The sequence below is a fragment of the Protopterus annectens genome, chromosome 16.part0 (assembly GCF_019279795.1).
Source record: "Protopterus annectens isolate FY-2018-M chromosome 16.part0, PAN1.0, whole genome shotgun sequence".
Classification (NCBI taxonomy): Eukaryota; Metazoa; Chordata; order Ceratodontiformes; family Protopteridae; genus Protopterus; species Protopterus annectens.
Window position 1 is genome coordinate 641,918,762 of NC_056750.1, and position 21,174 is coordinate 641,939,935.

Sequence of the window (21,174 nt, forward strand, 5' to 3'; positions counted from 1 at the left end):
CAGGTAGCCTGAAACCAGATGCAGAAAAGGTCAGAAATGTTGCATAGTTACTATCACCAGGATAAGAGAACGCTTATGAGATTTCTGGGCATGGCAAAACGTCTTCCAAAGTTTATTCTGACTGTCTCAGTGACAAGTCTGTCATAAAGGAAATTGTTGGAAGAAGATATAGTATGACAATATAGTGAGGAGCAAGAAAAAAGTGTGAAATGCTCAAACATTTTTCAGTTTCATTTGTATCTAGATGGAAAAAGGGTTCAGATTGACAGTGATCATAAAGAACTGTAAATTATTTTTTGCAGTCATAAGGCACCACAAAGTTTGGAAAAAGAGTGTCAAGTTTAGACAATATGACTTGAATGCGAGTTAAACCAGGAGGTCAGATGCACATAAGAGATGTATCAAGTCAATGATGAATACAAGAGAAAACGAAGAACTGCTTGGAGATGTAAGGATAGTCAACTTGGTTATACCACAATTACTCATGAAAGAATAAGAAAAATTTTCACTAATATACTAAGAAAGATTTCAAGATGAGTCTGTTGGGTAAAAAGCTGCCTTGAATGACTGGCAAGAACAGAAAAAACCTATTCTGAAAGAGATTTAGCCTTGTTGTTCATTTAGATAGGAGATATACTGTAGAGCAGTTTTATTTTTTTAAAGTAGACAACTAGACACATCTGAATTCACGAAGAAAAGACAGCTGAAAGAATACACAAGTCCCATCTAGGAATAGTCAATTGTAAAGAAAGCGTGTGTGATATGTTACTTTGGTCAAGTGGGTTCCTATTAAATGATCGAAGATGCATTCTTTCGAATGCGTCTTGATTGAACTTGGAAGCACGAAAAGGCAAAGTAGCGAAACGGCATATAAGTGAATTCTTTCCCCGAGAAAGAAATCACTTGGCCGCTTCCATTACTTTGCCATATTCGTGACTGTAGTGTGATCTCTGAGTTGGTATATTTAAGTAGGGGGGTGTGGAGGGCGAAGCTCCTCGCTTTATGTTTTAAAAATGTTTTTGTTTGTTTTGTGGAACAGCGATTTTTTTCCCTTGGGAAAAAAATCGCTGTTCTAAGTGTTCGAAATTGTTAAGCTTTCGCTGGGTTCGATAAATCATCGTTCGCTTTTTTAAGCGTTTGATGATTTAACATAGACCCGGTCAAGAATGTTATTACAGATAGAACATATAGCACAAATGTGCACTGTGTGTAATCTATACCAAAGCAATAATTCAGGAGAATCACCATTACTTTATTCAGTTCTTGAAAGACTATATGGGTAAGTCTGATACAGAACTATTCAAGTAACAGGGATCAAATTTAACAGTAAATTTAACAAAAGCAAAGCAAAATCCAGCAAAGAAGGGGCAGCTCTAAAGAAAACCAAACAATGCACACTGAGCGCTTCTGCCCTAACTCAAATGGGCTTCATCAGAGTCTGAAATCACACTTAATAATGTCTTTATATATCATGTATAAAAAACAATGAACCCATTGCAGCATGCTCCCACCTAAAAAATAAATACAAAAAAAAAACTGTTTAATGAGATGATGAGATGAAATAAATAACCATCATTTACCCATATAATAAAATAACAATATAAGAATGTAAAAAAAAAAATAAAATAAACAAACATCAATAAGTATAGGGAAAAATATTGTTATAAACATCTGAAACTAAATCTTTCTAGCTTTAAATTTTAAAACACTAGAAACAGAAATATGGTCAGACCATGTTTTTCACCAGCATTTTATCTGAATTGCCAACTCAGCTCCTTGTACTCAAGGAGACTGTCACTATCCTCACCATTTTCATCCACGATCATCTGATCAATAATGAAAAAATATTTTTTTTATATCCACAACAGTCGACTCTGTGTCTGTATAAGGCATTAGATGCCCTCTTTTGTTTTATGTCATAAAGATGTTCATACGTCCTGTCCTTCAGTCTTCTTGTTGTTCTTACCCATGTAAAAAGACGAGCACATCTAGCATGTTGCCAAATAGACAACATTCTTGGTGCTACAATTAAAGCAACCTGGGCATGCCACAGATCTATCAAAACCAACCACAGAAATACTGTATAAGGGCCATCCGTGACATATCTATATGGTCCACATTTCAGCAGTTTAGATTTGAAAGTACCCTTAAATCAGTGCCATACCATTCTCCACTTTTTCTTTTATGTTTTACCTGTACTATATGTAACCATAGAGATGGCACCTAGTTTACGCTTCATTTCATGGGTAAACACCAACCATCACATTTTCCTAAGAGTATCAAGAATTTGCAGGGTATCACTGTTAAAGGAAACAATCCCTGCTTCCTTCTTTTCCCCTTTATTAACACTAACTAAACAAAGAAAATCACTGACCTGGTGAAAAATACTTCCCACCTTCAAAATTGGCTGAAATCTAATTTTTCTACCTTCAATCATTTCGTTTTTAATCTTGTGCAACATATTCAGAGGATAACCCCTGTCTAAAAACATATCAGTTTACCCGTTTCATCTAAGAATACTTGGTCACAACTAATCAGCCTAATAAGCTTTACCATATGTCCCTTTACTATGCCCCTCTTCTGCATTAAGGGGTGGACAGCTCATGAAATGAAGAAACAAATTAGAATACATTTTCTTATGGAAATAGTGAAGCAAAATACTTTTTCCATGTCATCTTTGTAATGTAATGAATAGTGTACTTTATGGATTCAGCTCTAGTACTGGACAGCAAAGGCTATTTGGATGAGTTTAGAACTGGCAGCCATTACCCCTGCACACTGATATAATGCCAGGAACAAAAGTTAGCCCAGTCCAGAAAACTTTCCCTCCCAGAAACTTCTCTGTTCAAGTAGTCAGCAAAAAGTACAGTTTTGTACCTACCATAAATGTAGATGTTAGAGTGTATACCCTGCTGCAGTCATCACAATTGGGTTATCCTGCCATCAGGCGGTCCCGCAGTCGGCCAGAATTCCAAAGTCTTAGTCCGGCGTCGGTTGCTGTCACTTCTTCCCTGACGTCAGAGCGCCAGGGGTATATCAGAGGCATCCGACGCCATTTTCTTCAGTTTTTCTTGCCCCAGATGTCAGGTGCCCCTAATAGGTAGGCAAAAATATATCTATATATATAGCTATCTTGAAAGAAAAAAGTAAAACAAAACCCTTCGGCACAAGCAAATACACCACAGAGGTTGTATAGAATAGAGATAAGTTCAGCTAGTTTTAGAGGGGATGGAGGGAGGGTAACCTGGACTGCAGCAGGGTATACACTCGAACATCTACATTTATGGTAGGTACAAAACTGTACTATGTTCATCGTGTTACCCTGCTGCAGTCATCACACTTGGGTAGAATCCCAAAGCTAAGGATGGGCGGAGAAGTCAAACAGGATTAGAGGGGGCTAGAAGGCCCAGCAAAACTGCAGTGGCGAAGCCTGCCCTGGTCTTAGAGTAAAGTGGTAAGTGATAATGTTTGGTGAAGGTGTATACTGAACTCCAAGTTGCAGCTTCCAGAATATCCTTGGTTGGTACCCCCTGAGGAAGGCTGTAGATGTAGCTGCTGCCCTGGCAGAGTGGGGCCTTATGGTAGCAGGAACTGGTTTTCCATGGTGGGTGTAGCAAAAACGTATGCAATGTCCTATCCATTTGGAAATGGTTTGTTTTGAGATAGCCTTTCCTTGTGATGCTGTTGCATAGGATACAAGAAGCTGGTCAGTTTTTCTGAAAACCTTAGTTTATCCAAGTAGTAACGTAGCGGTCTGTGAATGTCCAAGGAATGCAGGAGTCTTTCTCCTTTGTTCTGTGGATTTTGAAAGAAGGTGGGTAAATGGATGGTTTGATTTAGGGCCACACTGGATACCACCTTAGGCATAAAGGAGGGGTTAGTTCGTAGAGAAACCCTGTCTTGATGAAAAATGAGGAAAGGCTCTACTGCCATTAGTGCCTGAAGCTCTGAAATTCTTCTAGCTAAAGTGATGGCTAGCAGCAGGGCAGTCTTCCATGATATAAACTTTAGGTCAGCTGAGAAAGCTGGTTCAAAAGGAGGTAGCGTGAGTTTTTCCAGAACACAATTGAGGTTCCAAGTAGGTGTCGGTGCTCTCCTGGGAGGCCTAATGTTCTTGGCCCCTCTGAGAAACTGCCTTAAGAGTGGATGTGAAAATAAGGGAGGATCCGTGTTGTAGTGAGCAGAAATAGCTGAGGCGTGGATTTTAATAGATGAAAAAGAAAGCCCTTTGTGTAACATCTCAGTTAGATATTGCAGAATCTGAGGTATGTCAGGCTGAAGGGTATTTTGGCCTTTAGCTTGTTTCCAGGCGCAAAACCTTTGCCATTTGTCTGAGTAGGCTTTCCTGGTGCTGGGCCTCCTGGCCTCCAGAAAAACTTCCATAACAGCTTGTGAGAGAGGAGCTGGCTGGTTGCCTAGGTGATTTGCCATGCAGCCAAGTTTAAGGTTTTGAGCTGGCTGTGTAGAATCTGATTGTCTTGTTGTGTGAGCAGGTGGGTAATTTGTGGCAGAATCCATGATGGGCCATGGGCCATATTCCTTAATAGTGGGTACCAGTGCTGGCGTGGCCAGTCTGTAGCAATGAGTATCATTCGGGGTCTCTCCATCCTGACTTTCAGTAGCACCTTTGTGAGAAGGGGTAGTGGAAGAAAGGCATATACTGTTAGCATTTTCCAACTGAATGAGAGTGCGTCCACTTTCCAAGCTTGTTGGTGAAAGGTCCTTGTGCAAAACCTTGTTAGCTGATAGTTTTGAGGGCTGGCAAACAGGTCTATGTCTGGGAGCCCCCACTTTTGAGTTATCATTGCGAATACTTGTGGATCCAGTTTCCATTCATGGGGATCCATGATGTTTCTGCTTAGGTCGTCTGCCAATATGTTCTTTTTTCCTGGCAGGAATTGAGCTTGTAATTGAGCTTGGTAAGCCAGTGCTGTGCTCCACAAGGTCACTGCTTGTCTGCATAGAGGGTAGGAGTGTGTGCCCCCTTGTTTGTTTATGTACCACATTACTGTGGTGTTGTCTGTCCTTAAGATAAGCTGTCCTGGATGCAAGAGGTCCTTGAAGGCTGTCAGAGCATTTTGTATAGATAGCATTTCTTTTTGATTGATGTGCAGATTCCTTTGATCTGCTGTCCATAAGCCTTGAACGCACCGTCCTGCCATGTGTGCCCCGCAGGCATAGACAGATGCATCTGTTGTCATAGTTTGCCTGGCTGGGGGTAGGGTGAAAGGCTGACCCTTGTTGAGGTGACAAGCCTGTGACCACCATAGAAACTCCTGTTGAAGGCAGGGAATGAGAGTTATCATTGTTTCCAAGCTGTGACTGTGTTGAGTCCATACGCTTTTTAGGTACCATTGTAATTTCCTCATATGCAGTTTTGCAAATGGTATTAGTAGTATGCAAGATGCCATGAAGCCCAAGGCCTGCAGAATTTTTCTTGCAGGGAGTTGGGTCTTTGTTGCCATTGTTCTGAAGTATTGAGTTAATTGTAGTTGTTTGTCTGGCGTCATATAAGCCATCTGGGCCGTTGTATTCAAGCTGGCACCCAGGAATGTCATAGTTTATGAGGGCACTAATTTTGATTTCTGTTCGTTTACTGTGTACCCTAGGCAACTTAGAAGATGTCTTACAAAAGCCAGGTGTTGTAAGAGAATGTCCTTGCTTTCTGCTTGTATGAGACAGTCGTCCAGGTATGGGTATATTTGAATTCCCCTCTGTCTGCAGTATGCAATTACTGGTGCCAGGCATTTTGTGAAGAACCTGGGCGCAGTAGATAAGCCAAAGGGCAGTGCAGAGAATTGGTAATGGGTTGAACCTGCAATGAAACAGAGGTATCTTCTGCAATTTTGTCTGATAGGGACATGCAGGTATGCCTCCTTGAGGTCTAACGTTACTAGCCAAGCTTTCTTGCCCAACATGGGAAGAAGCTGCTGTAGTGTTAGCATCTTGAATTTGGGTACTTGCAAGAAAGTGTTTAAAATTGAAAGGTCCAGAATGGGTCTCCAAGCATTGTCCTTTCTGGGGACTAGAAAGAGCCTTGAGTAAAATCCTTGGCCTTGCTCCTGTGTAGGTAACCAGTTGGATGGCTTTCATGTCCATGAGAGCTGCAATTTGTTTTTGTGCCTCTGCCCATTGATTATGTGGCAGGTTAGGCATTCCTTTTATCCTTGGCAAGGTGTGGAAATGGAATCTGTATCCGTGTGAGATAATGTCTAGGACCCATTTGTCCTTTGTGACGATGTGCCAGTTGTCTGCAAAAAGTGTTAATTTTCCTCCCAAGGGAGCTGCCAAGAGGGTTTTGCTTGGCAGTTTGATGTTTAAGTCATTGTGTTTGCCTTCTAGTGGTTTGGGACCTGTCTTCTCCTCCCTTCTGTGTTGAAGAGCCCCATTGGCGAGGTTTGTAAGGGATTTGAGCTTGTCCTCTTGCCCCTTGGGCACCTGTATTTACCCCTCTGTGGCCTGTCAGAAGCTGGAAAGGACCAATTTTTTGTTGGCCAATTTCTGCTGAAGCGTGGGGGCTGTACCTGTAAGAAATCTTTGACCGTCTGCATAGATTTTGCCTTATCCTCCATTTTCTTTACAACCTCCTCTGCTTTAACCCCAAATAAAACATCCTGTTGTAGGGGCGCATCCAGTAACTTTGCTTTAACATGATCAGGCAGAGATTGTTCCTTTAACCAAGCATGCCTACATATTACAGACCCAGTAACAGCTGCTCTGGAGGAAGCTTCCAAGGCATCAAAACCACACTGTAAAGTATGTTTGCCCACCTGTTCAGCTGCATGCAACAGATCTTGCATTTCCTTGAGTTCAGACTGTTGAGGGAGCGTGCCCACCTTTTGTTTTATTTGAGACATAAGGAATTGCTGGTATTTAAGCATGTGAAATTGACAATTTAATGCTCTCATAGCTAGAGTAGTAGAGGTGTAAACCTTCTTCCCCCACCTGTCTAATGCTCTGGAGTCCCTTTCCGAAGGTAGAGGATTTTTAGCCATAGAAGCCTTAGCCCCTTTGGGACCCTGGGAGATTGTCTTTGGATCAGCAGCAGGGCTTTTGTAAAGGAATTTGTGAGAGTCAGGCACTCTATAGTATCTATCTTGTTTGGCTGGAGCAGGAGGCAGAGAATCTGGATTTAAACTAGATTCTAAGAAAACATCATCTACTATGTCCACAACAGGGGGGATAGCAAGAGGTCTGTGCTGGGGAAGTAAAAGAAACTCCCGGAGCCTTTTCTTTGAGTCAGAGTAGTCCTGACCTTCCCAGTGGAAATGTTCCCTCATGGTGTGTAAAGCTTTCCCAAAGGAGAAGTCTTCAGGGGGAGAAGCTGAGGGAACTGAGTCTTCAGCATCAGAATCTTCATAAGGGGGAAAGGAGTAATCCTGTTCCTAAGAGGAGCCTGAGGAAACAGACACCTGATCAGAGGAGGCATAAACGTCCTCGTGTCTAGGCCTTTTGTCGGGGGGGGGGGTTGGGAACCCCTGACCAAAGAAATCAAATCTTCAGCCATTTTAAGCATCTGTTTCTTAGGCATAAGGCCTTGACCTGGAGACGGAAGTGTAGGCTTTTTTTGGTTTTAGAGGAGTCTTAAGTTTAGCATAAGATTTAATGGTGAGGGTAGTCGGTCTGAAGACGCCTTCAGAAACCAAAGGTGTTTCTGCAGCACCGGCTTCCTCTACTGCGATGTCGTTGGTTGGGCCTAAGGAAAAAGGCTGCGTCGGCCTAGAAATCTCTGCTGGGGGATCCGATGTGGCCTGGGGATCCAATTCAGTGGTAGCCAGGGGCTGCATAGGCACCTCCCTGAAAACCGGAGAACCGGTTACCAGGCCAGCCGAGGCCTCAGAGTCCGGCTTGGATCTAGGCTGCCTGTCTCTATCCTTGTGTTTTTTATACACGCCGGTAGTTGGTTGCTCCGACGGCATAGTGTAATTAAATTTTCTACCGAAGTAGTGTCGTGCGAAATCAAAGCGACGCTTTATAGTTCGCTTATTGAACCTAGTACAAAACCGACAAGCAGTGACATCATGGTCTGGGCCTAGGCAAGGTATACAAAAAGAATGAAAGTCCTTATGAGGTATTTGCTTCCCACAAGAAATGCAATTAACTTTTTCTGACATCGGACTGAGTCAAGAAAAGGTTTCCCAACGGGGTACTTAGCTTTGAAGACTTCGGACTGAAACTCTATTCGAAAATCTCAGGTGTCGGCCGACCGGCACTTGCGAACTGCTTCTGCTTCGGGCACCGCACAGCAAGAAAGACTCAAGAAAATGGTGTCTGATGCCTCTGATATACCCCTGGCGCTCTGACGCCAGGGAAGAAGCGACAGCAACCGATGCCGGACCAAGACTTTGGAATTCTGGCCGACTGCGGGACCGCCTGATGGCAGGATAACCCAAGTATGATGACTGCAGCAGGGTAACACGATGAACATCTAGCTGGGCCAGTTCAAATAACAGAATATACAGATATGAGAAGCAGTCAGTGGAGTTCTCAATCACAAGTCAAAGAGTCAAAATTCTGGGTGTCAAATGTCTGAAAAAGAATTTCTGCTGAAAACAGCAAATTTTGAAATTTGATCTTATACCATTAAAAGCATTTTGAAACTCACATGGATACCTCTCCAAAGTCTCTCTACACATATATACATGCGCGCGCGCGCACACACACACACACACACAAAAAACTAACTCCAAGAACACTATGCCTTACGGTAGGGAGAACTGTCCAAGTTACCTCATCCTCACACTTAGTATGTATTCCTCCACATTTGCAGCTGTAGTTCCACCATTATGAGCACTGCAATTACTGTGCTTAAAATTTCATGAAGAACCTGATCAGTGAATAGTTTCCAGTCATCATTTAGGTCTCCCATGACTACTAGTTCACTCTTTGTGTTGGTCTTCACTCAAGAGTAGCAGGCTCCCTTCCCTGTAAGAATCTGAAGGTGTAACAAAAAACACAAAGGTGGGACCTTTCACTTTATTGGTTCTGAGATTAGTACACAATCTGTCAACAAAGTGTATGACAGCTAGCAACAAAAAAGGGTGCAGCCGAGGAATCATGGTTAATGGCTAGTACACCAGTACCTCTATGGACTTGGTCATGGCTATACACCTTATATCCAGTCAGAGACTATCTGAGTCTAGAATACTATATCACAGCAAGTTTAAGTTATTGCAAGTAGATCTGGAGTATATACATCACTCCAGTTACGTCAAGCATGCATCCAATCAGTACTACTGAGGCTTGTAAATTCTAAAAGAAAGGACCACAATTAATATACCTATATCCATCATTATTTTTTCAGGAAAACTTGGCTAGGCTTAGAAAGCCCCCCCCCAGGTTATTAGCCTAGTAACAATCTATGACTCCATGAATCTATATGAACACCTCCACAGATTACTAAAAGGTTAGTACCCAATGTTATATGTACACCTCCACAGATTATTTACTGATTAGTACCAAGTGTCAAAGGCACACCTCCACAGATTATCTACTGATTAGTACCAAGTGTCAGAGGCACACCTCCACAGATTATCTACTGATTAGTACCAAGTGTCACAGGCACACCTCCACAGGTTATCTACTGATTAGTACCAAGTGTCATAGGCACACCTCCACAGATTATCTACTGATCAGTACCAAGTGTCATAGGCACACCTCCACAAATTATCTACCGAATAGTACCAAGTGTCATAGGCACACCTCCACAGATTATCTACTGATTAGTACCAAGAGTCATAGGCACACCTCCACAGATTATCTACTGATTAGTACCAAGTGTCATAGGCACACCTCCACAGATTATTTACTGATTAGTACCAAGTATCATAGGCACACCTCCACAGATTATCTACCGATTAGTACCAAGTGTCATAGGCACACCTCCACAGATTATCTACTGATTAGTACCAAGTGTCATAGGCACACCTCCACAGATTATCTACTGATTAGTACCAAGTGTCATAGGCACACCTCCACAGATTATCTACTGATTAGTACCAAGTGTCACAGGCACACCTCCACAGGTTATCTACTGATTAGTACCAAGTGTCATAGGCACACCTCCACAGATTATTTACTGATTAGTACCAAGTATCATAGACACACCTCCACAGATTATCTTCTGATTAGTACCAAGTGTCACAGGCACACCTCCACAGATTATCTACTGATTAGTACCAAGTGTCATAGGCACACCTCCACAGATTATCTACTGATTAGTACCAAGTGTCATAGGCACACCTCCACAGATTATCTACTGATTAGTACCTAGTGTCACAGACACACCTCCACACATTATCACATCATGACAACAGTGTCTGGGTATACAGTGCTTTCAGAATTTGTCTGTGGATTTTAATTATATGGAATGTCATCCAGTCTGGCAGTTGTTGCAGGGGGTTGAGGCTGTTCATTTCACTATAGTTCCTGCTGTACAGTGTTTAATTCTCTCTGCCCTCTTTTGCCTACAATATGATGCTGAGTAAGTCATTTAACCAGACAGTGCTTGTGGGTAACTTACCCCTGGACTGCAAGCCTAAAAATACCATTAAACTCTGTAATTTCAAAAAAGAGTGACAGAAGACATAAGCAAAGAGATAATGAGCTGGATAGCATGGAAAAAATACAATGCCAGACCACTGATAATTACTATGTGAGAAACACACTTTGACCTGAATTGAGAAAAATGAGCAGTTAAGTATCACAATTGCTAAGACAAAGATACACCTACATGAAAGTCCATGAAGACACCTGTAACAGGTTTCTTTACTCACTACTTCAGAGGAACTATAAAAGGACATTAGTACCTTGTGAGACTTTCCCACTTGCAAAATTGTAGCCAGTTACATAGATATACCCAATAGTGGATGCATGGGTTAATATGGTGGAACACAGACACAGCAACTCTGATGCAGTCAAAGAAATACCATCTCCCAGAAGTACAGATACCCATACAACTGAGGGGGATCCATGTCTTTCTAACTACAACTATAGGATCAATTAAAGTGTTCCAGATACCTTTGAAGTTTGGTCTCTCTTTGGGATCATTGCACCAACACTTTTCCATTAATTCTTTCAGTTCTTCTGGGATTTCTGGGGCAGCAAGATATGAGGTATCTGGTCGTTGTCCAGTTGGAATGGCCATTTTGATCAAGGAACTGCATCTAGCTTCTGTAAGAAAAGACACTGCTGTGAGCATCAGGATATACAGACTGAGTAACATAAAGACAGAGCACAGAAACAATTCTGTTATGCTGTGTGCGTCACCACAAATGAAGTTTTAAAGACAAGATCTACATAAAGTGTTTAGCAGTGGTTTGATCCATAAAGACACAAACATACGCTGAAGTGTTTTTCATATCCACTAAATGTTCTCTTTCACTGTGGTAGAACAATATTTCAAAACAGCTGAGCATTACTTACTAAGGGGTACACACAGCCAATTACAAACCATAAAAAACTGGCACCAAACTAACAAAAACACAAGTTTTTAAAAAAGTTGAATTGGCAGAATACCTTAAATATACGCTATGCAATTCACAGACACGGTTCGCAAACTCATTTTGGAAAATGCCGCTCAAGTTTTTTTGTTTTGGTAACTCTTTCTAACAGTATAAAATGCAAAACAATTATTCAGTGTTACATGAAGTAAACAAATATGGCGTGGTTAAGGGTAAGAAGACCTTCCAGACACCGGATATGTTTATTTATTTTTAAAGTAGGAAAAAGTAAAAATTCTTAGCTCTCTGTATTTAAAAATTGCAACTGCATATAAAGCTGAAGAGCACTATGAATTTATCTCCATCAGATCCATATTCCTGACAATCAACCAAACTCCTCTAGTTGAATGTAACCTAAAATCTTTAGCTGTAGCAACATACGTTTATGCATAAGGATACAGTAAGGGTTTTGTCCTGCAATATTAGTGTGTTCCCAGTATTTCACTGTTTTCTCAAGTCTAGCGACAGTGAAAAAATGTGCCTATGGCATGATTTATATGTTAAAAAAAACAAGGTGAAACATTTGGAGTAATCTTTTCTGAATCCGGATTAAAACAAGACTCAGTGAAACATGTTTCACAGGGAAAAATATTCCCAAAAATGATGTCTAGAGAAAACAGTACTGGAATGAGAAACAATTCTGTGGAAGCCCTCTGTGTCCCCTTGATAGAAGACAGCATCCTGTTTCCTGCTGCCTTATATAATTATCTATGAATCTGTGCATCCCGGGGAATGAAAATATTGACTTTCACAGTAAATCAAGGTGAAAGATTTGTTTATAGTATGAAGAGAGATATTCAGTACATTTTATGTACTGTGTTGACCAAATCAGAATAGAAACAGTCCTGATTAAAGAACTGTTCAAAACATGCCCTGGACACAGTAAACTACCAACCACTGTACCAAAATAAAAATACTCTCTTCATCTATAAGAATGCTCATTACTTATCATTTCTGTTGGCATACCCTACAGCACATACACAAAATATGTTTTCATGGTACTAGATCTCCTTTTATACACTGAACAACCTCTAAAAAAATTAAATACTAGGCTTTCAGAATAGGCCTTTCTTCCAAATACTAGGCTTTCATAATTGGCCTTTCCTCGTCTTATATCAGCAGTACACTTTGAAGCTGAAAATGCTAAAGTATGCTTTCACTCTTTTTAGATTGCCTCTTCTGTTTTTAAGTGTGATACTAGTTTTCTTCCAGGTGGAAAAAACTGGTATTTTATTTCAACTTCTGGAACAATAAATAAAGCATCAGACATATGTAAATGTGACATGGTAGTTGTACATGTGGGTGTAATGAAATGGGGTGAAAAACACTGAAGGAGATGCAGAAATACATATCTGAGCTCTGTGCGCATGTCACAAATGCAGGCAAGACCCTGACACTAAGCAGACTCCTCCATTCTCCACAAATGATGCCTAGGTCCAAAGAAAATATGAATGACTTCAAGAAATGGCTAAAATCCAGTATGCCAGCTGAGAACGAGATTCTGACAGTCCTACTTGCTTTGCAAAGGAAGGTCTGCACCCCTCATTTAAAGGCTGTTGCATACTGATGCTCCAATAGTGCCTTATTTTGGGCAAGGTTCAGTTGGTGAACATTTTAACATAACAAACGTATCAATATCAAAACAGGATTTAATTAAGGTGGATTTGCTCAGTGCTGTAAGTCTAAACAGCAAGCTTCACAAAATCCCACAGCAATGCTTAAGAAAAAAAACACTTTAATACCACAGTGCTGAGTCACAGTAATAGTACTTTTAAATTTAAGTACCAAAGTCTAATAGCTGTTCAATTGGCATTTTCTTCAAAAGTACACACAATAAAAGTACTTTTAAGTTTAAATACCAGAGTCTGATAACTGTTAGACTGCCCTTTTTGTCAAAAAACACACAATAAGAGAACCAGTTTTTCAAAGCTAAGCGCTTTGGTCCAGACATTTAATGAACTTCTTCAGAGCTACACAAAACAGTAATTTAGTTCTACTTATACTTTTATTTAATTACATAATTAATCACTGTACTTTTAACTAGAAAGTTGTATGTGAACTTTTTATGTAAATGTTTTTTTTAAACAAAGTAAAAGTAGAATTAAATGACTGTTTTGTATAGCTCTGAAGAAGTTCATTAAATGTTTGGACAAAAGCCCTTAGCTTTGCAAAACTGGTTCTCTTATTGTGTGTTCTTTTGATGAAAAGGGCAGTTGAACAGCTAATAGACTTTGGTACTTATATTTAAAAATACTATTACTGTGACCGCAATTGCTTTCTTTGATTTTATTCTAAACAACAAGCTGCCTGACTTAGATGAACTCTTGCACTTGGAAGACATCCATATACATGTTATTTATTTACTGACATTTGTGTACTGGGAAAGTCCGACTGGATAGGACCCCCATTTTCAGTGAAGGCCCGGACAGAAAAGCTCTAAAGTATTAAAAAACATTTTAAAATAATAAATTTTACAGTCTTTAAAAAATAATACAAACAAAACTACAGTTTAAATATTAATACCAAATTAGATATAATATGAAAACATCAGTTAAGAATAGATACAAGTTATATGACAATGATTTAACAGTAAGATAAATTTTTGCCATTTTATAGCAAAATTAAAGGTAAGTTAGTATAATACAAACAGGAATTGCAATACAAAATGAGAGAAAAGCAGGCTTATGGTATATTTAGAGAGAAAGCCAGGGGACAGAAACTGATATAAAGTATGGAGTGAGTGAAGAAGGGAGAGTAAGGAGATGCAAGCTATGAACAGGTATTTGTTCACATTTAGGGATATAGTTTATCCTGGTGATGAGCAAGAACAGAGCCAGCTTTTGGCTAGGAAGTCTTCAGAATGGTTTTGAGGGATGGAAGAAGGGTATTGACATGTTGGACACAGATAAGGATTTCTAGGCCTTAGCAACATGGTACGAGTACAGACAAATTCCAGCCGATCTAATAGGTGTGTGGGCAGACAGACATAGGACTCTTTGATCATTGGATTGTAATGACCAACTAGGAACATAGTTGTGTAGAATGTTTTTTAGTGCTGGACAAGCAGAAGGATTCTGGATAATTTTATAGGTGGTAGGAAGCTGTGTATATGTTAGTTGATGGGGTAGTTCTAACCAATTTAGGCTTTTCAGTGCTTTACAGTGGTGGGTCCTGACATGGGTATTTGTTGCGAATTTAGCAACATTGTTAGAACATTGTTCAGGTTTTGAATTTTATGTCTGAAGGTTAGTAAGGATGGGAGCACCAGAAAGAAGTGTGGGGAGGAGATAAGTAGTGGAAAGTATAACTTTAGTTGCGTTGGTGAGAACGTTTTTGGCTCTGTAAACCATCCCTAGTTTTTGATGAGTTTTTCTTATGCAGGTCGATTTGGATTACTTTCGAATACTTGGTAATTCTGTACAATGTTTTAATTATATATTTTTTATTTTATTTTTTTACTTAAGACGAGTTTAAGTTTGCTACTTCTACTATGATGGTCTGATCTGATTAATATACAGTGATTAACTATATATATATATATATATATATATATATATATATATATATATATATATATGGATTGAAAATCTTTCACACAGAGAAGTTTCTTACACTGTTAAGATCATCCACTATCATCCCTAATAATTTGTTATGAGAAGTGATTTCAATGGTTGTATTATCAATATGAAGGGCTTTACATTTTGTTTTTTCATGAGAGAGAGATTTGGGTAAAAAAAGTAGCAATTTGTTTTTTTTTTGGGTTGAGCATGAGCTGTGAGTTACAAAGCCATGCTTCATTTTGTTGTTAAAGCTTTCTGAGTAATTTTTTTTGGAGGTGTGCTATGTTGTCAAATGTGTAAATGAGTATGGAGTCATCTCCATAGTGCATTTGGGATGCCTGTTGTGTGCAGGATGTTGGTTAGAATATTAAAGAGGAGTGGACCAGGGATAGACCCTTGTGTGACACTGGTAGTGACTGGGAGGTTTGGAGAGAGGGTGGTGTGCCATTTTACTGACTGTTACCTGTTGGATAGGCAACTTCTGAACCATAGAAGGGTGGGCTGACAGAGACCTAATGAAGACATTTGAAGTAGAGGTTTGCTGTGACAAAAAGTGTTGAAGGCTTTAGACAAGTACAGAAATAAGGAGGAGACTAGTTAGCTGTTATCTCAAGCTTTAATGACAGTATCTATATAGGATAGAAGTGCAATGTTAGTACTATGGGAAGGACAGAAGCCATGTTATGTGGGGGGTAGGTGTTCTTCCTGCAGGAAATAGTTTAGTAATTGTTTCTGAATACAATTTTCAAGTACTTTGGAGAGAAGGGAAGATTGCTTTAGGTCTAAAGTTAGTAATGTCTGTTGAATTTCCTCCTCAGTGTAGAGGGTTAATGTGTGACTTTTTCCAGGGAGAGGGAATGCGGGATTCCTGGATTGACCTACCAGGATTGAGACAGGGTAGGTAATGGTATCGGTTGCTATTTTAAGGTACTCACTTTGAAGGTCAATAGCCGTAGTGGAGCATGGTTTGAGTTTAACAGTAGTTTTACATAGGATGTGGACACAGGTTAGAAGGTGAAAGTGTACACAGAGAGACGTGGCTGCTGGGCACGGTTAGGATTAGATGTTGGGGAATCCTTGGTTAAAGATGCTATACTATGTATGAAATAAGTTGAATTATATTATGGTTTTGAGTGATTTGTTATTGGGAGGAGGGCTAGGGTTGGATTTATGGCTGGGATGCAAGATTTTTTAATGGCTGTCCAGAATTTTTAAGGGCTGTGTTTACTCCTTTTCCTTTCGGCTTCTCTCATTAGGGGTTGTCACAGAAGATCCTGCCCTCTACATCTTGCTCTGTAATGCCTACCACCTGCATGTCCTCTCTCACCACATCCATAAAGCTTGGCATAAGCCTCCCTCTTTCCCTCTTACCTGACAGCTTCATCCTTAGCATCCTTCTCCCAATATATCCAGCATCCCTCCTCAGCACATGTCCAAACCAGCACAATCGAACCCCTCTGGCTTTGTCTCCAAACTGTCCAAGCTGAGCTGACCCTCTAATGTACTTATTTCTAATCCTGTCAATCCTCGTCACACCCATTGCAAATCTTAACATCTTTAACTCTGCCACTTCCAGCTCTGACTCCTGTCTTTTTGTCAGTGCCACCCTCTGCAGCCCGTATAACATAGCTGGTTTCACTACCATACTGTAGACCTTCCCGTTCACTCTTACTGGTACCCGTCTGTCACAAATCACTCCTGACAGTCTTCTCTACTCCACCCTGCCTGCACTCTCTTCTTCACCTCTCTTACACACTCACCATTACTTGAACTGTTGATCTCAAGTATTAAAACTCATCCACCTTCTCCAACTCTACTCCCTGCATTCTTACCATTCACCTGTCCTCCCGCTCATCACACACATATATTCTGTCTTAGTCCTGCTGATCTTCATTCCCCTCCTCTAGAGCATATCTCCACCTCTCCATGTCATCCGCAAACATCATAGTCCACAGGGAACTCCTGTCTGATCTCATTTGTCAACCTGTCCATCACCATTGCAAATAAGAAAGGGCTCAGAGCTGATCCTTGATGTAATCCCACCTCCACCTTGAACACATCCGTCATTCCTATCGCAGACCTCACCACTGTCACACTGCCCTCGTACATATCCTGTACCACTCTTAAATACTTCTCCACCACTCCCGATCTCCATGCTTCCGCAGGTATGTCATCTAGACCCACAGCCTTTCCATTCTTCATCCTCTTCATAGCTGTCCTTACTTCCTCCTTGTTAATCTGTTGCACTTCCTGATTCACTGTCCCCCTTCCAGCCTTCTCACTCTCTCATTCTCCTCATTCATCAACCCCTCAAAGTACTCTTTCCATCTACTCAACACACTTTCTTTGCTTGTGAATATGTTTCCCCCGTTATACTTTATAACCCTAACCTGCTGCACATCTTTCCCAGCTCGGTCCCTCTGTCTAGCCAATCAGTACAGGTCCTTTTCTCCCTCCTTAATGTCCATCCTTTCATACAACTTGCCATATGCCTTATTCTTAGCCTTTGTCACCTCTCTCTCTTCACCATATGCCTCATCTCCTTGTACTCCTGTCTACTTTCTTCATCTCTCTGAGAATCCCACTTCTTGACCATCTTCTCTATGTACTCTCCTGTAATTCCTCATTCCACCACAAGGTCTCCTTGTCCTCCTTCTTCTATCCAGATGTCACAACAAGCACCTTTCTAGCAGTCTCCCTTACCACCTCTGCTGTGGCTGCCCAGCTATCTGGTAAATTTTCACTGCCACCCAGTGCATGTCTCAACTCTTCCCTGAACTGCAACTTACAGTTATCCTTTTTCAACTTCCACTATTTGATCCTTGGCACTGCCCTTACTCTCTTCCTCTTCTTCTTGATCGCCAACATCATCCTACAGACCACCATCCCATGCTGACTAACTACAATTTTCCCTGTCACCACTTTGTAGTCTCCAATCTCCTTCAGACTGACCCTCCTGCATAGGATATCATCCACCTGTGTGCATCTTCTACTCTTGTACGTCACCCTGTGCTGCTCCTCCTTTTTAAAATATGTATTCACCGCAACCATGCCCATCCTTTTCGTAGAATCCACTACCATCTGACCTTCTGCACTCCACTCCTTAGCACACCTACCCATCACCTCCTCATCCCCTATGTTCCCTTCACCGACATGCCCACTGAAATCTGCTACAATCACATCTCTCTTACCCTTGCGTAAACTCTCCACCACTTCATCAAACTCGCTCCAAAATTTTTTCTTTCTCATCCATCACACACCTAACTTGCGAAGCATATGCACTAACATTCATCATCACACAATCAATTTCCAGCTTCATAAACATCACTCTAGCCAACACTTTTTTCACCTGCCAAACCCTCTTGGCATACTGTTCCCTTCAGGATAACCACTACCTCATTTCTCCTCCCATCCACACCACAGTAAAACAATTTGAACCTGCCTCAGATACACTTGACCTTACTCCCTTTTCATCTGATCTCTTGCACACACAATATTAAGTGCAGAGAGAAGCACCAGTGTGGAAACACAGCAGTCACAGTTCAAAATATCCACAGGTAAAATATGCAGCAAACAGCAGGCAGCAGGTGAAATAAATCCAAGTATGGAAACACAGCAGTCACAATTTAAAATAGGTGAAGTGACTGCTGTGTTTCCATACTTGGATTTATTTCACCTGCTGTTTGCTGCCTATTTTACCTGTGGATATTTTGAACTGTGACTGTTGTGTTTCCACACTGGTGCTTCTTTGGCTACTAGTGTGGTTTGTCTGCTGGTGGAATTTTTGTGTTTTACATTTTGCACACACAATATGTCAACCTTCCTTCTCTCCATCGTATCAGTTAGCTCTCTCCCTTTACAAGTCATACTGCCAATATTCGCAAAGTTCCTACCCTCACTTCCACACACCTAACCTTCCTTCTCTCCTTCTGCTTCCGGGCATGCCTTTTCCCTCTTCTTCTCCTTCTCCTTCAACCAACAGTAGCCCAATTTCCACCAGCACCCTGCTGGCTAGCAGTACTGGAGACAGTTGTTGTTAACCTGGGCCTCGACCGATCCGGTATGGAAATCTGTAATGTTGTCTGCATATTTTATCTGGCAAAAATGTTACACTGGACGCCCTTCCTGACGTAACCCTCCCCATTTATCTGAGCTTGGGACTGGCATGAAGAAATACACTGCTTGGTCTGTGTTTACTATTATTCTGAAAGTTATAATACTATAGGTTTTTGTCTTCATTAATTTGCATTTTAGTATGATTGCGAAGCATTCTGAACTTTTCAAGATATTGTGGTGTTTTGTACTACTGCCATTCTTTCTGTGCTTTTTCTCTATCCCACATTAGCATTCTACTCTTTTTGGACAGCCAAACTGCATTGCTTTTAGTTTCTTCCTTCTAGTATGTGCAAGGCTATTTAGGATATTCAAGAAAGCTGTACTGAATTCATTTACAACATCACCTAAGGGAAGGATTTTTAGGACGTTCCAATTAATTGATGGTAATGTAGTAATGAACATTTCTAGGTTAAACTTGGAAAGGTTGCAAGTAGTTTTATAAACATGCTGTTTAAGTGGATGTGTGAGGTGACTAGTTACATAGAATTGGAGATGATTGCTGAAACAGTGAGACAATGTACCAGAGGAGGTGTATTTGCTAGGGTCTGATACTAGGATCTAGTTTAATAGGAAATTTGATGTCTTGCTATAATGTGTGGGGCAATTAATTAGTTGCATGAAACCAAATTAAGTTCACACTAGATGTAGAGGAGTTAGAGTTTATGTCAAACCAACTGACATTCACATTACCTAGCAGTATTTTTTCCTGTGGAATTGTTATGGATATCCAGTGTAGGATGTCTTCCAGTATAGCTGTACTATTGCCAGGAGGGATGTAAAGAACAGCAATATGCATTGGTTTATAATTATTTAATTTCAGGAACATAATAAGAAGTTCTGCTGAACTGAATTTTGGTACTGGTTTGTGTAAGGGGAAATGTGGTGGTAGTTGGGAAATATTAAAGCAATACCACCACTTTCCTCTTATTATGGTCATTATGGGAGGTATAATTTTGAGCTGCTTATGCTAGGTTTAAGCCAAGTTTCATTTACTGCGAGAATATCAGGCTTATGCTGGGTAACCCAGGCATGTAGTTCAGCAATTTTATTTATTATGCTTCCAGCATTTATGGCAGCAAAAGTTAGATTACTAGGGTTGAACGCTGATCATTTTAGGGTTAGAGTAGCGTGTGGAAGAGAATTGTCTTGACGTTCATTGCGATAGCTGGGGCCAGGATTAAGGTGAATGTTTCCTCCTAGAAGAATTTTTAGTATATTGAGAAATTACTGATACTTGTTTTTGGAGAGTATTTTTCCAAATAATTTTGTTTTGGTTTGAGTTGAAATGGAGATAATTAGTCTGCATTTGGAGTAAAGATGACAAGCATAATTTAATAGGTTTGGTGCTATGTATGAAGCGTGGAAGAAGGAAGTAAGAACAGGAGGTTAGGACACAGTTGGAGACATGTTGAGAGCTATTATAGATTCATGATACGATGAGAGATGTCCCAGTAGCTAGAGAAGAATAGAGGATAAGCTGAGGAGTAGCATGATTAAGTAAAGGGATCTGTAGGTTAAGGTTGCAGGTAGTGGGAAAGTAGGGATCAAGAAGGAAAAAGAAATTGCAGGGAAGAAGTATACTTAGTGGTGGTGGAGTCTGAAAGATGACAGACGGTAGGTAGGAAAGAAGTATTTTCTATGAAGGAAGAGAGTTAGGTTGCCCTAGTACCTTCTCTGGAACATAAGGAATAGAGGGGTTTAAAAGGCTTGAGTATGAGAATGTAGTTAAAATTGAAAGTGAGGGCTTACTTGGGAAAAGTAGAATATACAACATAGAACAGGTGCTGTTAGAGTGTTGTCTGACTATAAATGAACATAGTGAAAAGCAATATGGGAGGGAGGAAGTTAGTAATCACTGAAACTTGGCTTAAGGGCCCAGAAAGCACTCTTTCCATACCAGGATTAGTGCCTACCATACCTTCAGACCCAGTGGTAATTGTAGTGGCATACCCATATTTTTCAGACATCATATCACCTCTAGACAAATTCCCAAAGAC

At 40.6% G+C, this 21,174-nt stretch overlaps 1 protein-coding gene across 3 annotated transcripts in view; it reads right to left on the reverse strand.

The window, feature by feature from the left end:
* Positions 1-21,174, reverse strand: part of LOC122790867 (receptor-interacting serine/threonine-protein kinase 3-like) — a 652,441-nt gene that overhangs the window by 243,271 nt on the left and 387,996 nt on the right. For all 3 annotated transcript variants that reach the window (XM_044058527.1, XM_044058528.1, XM_044058529.1), the window contains one exon: positions 11,020-11,172. In XM_044058527.1, coding sequence (XP_043914462.1) covers positions 11,020-11,172 — 153 coding nt within the window. The remainder of the gene's footprint in view (positions 1-11,019; positions 11,173-21,174) is intronic.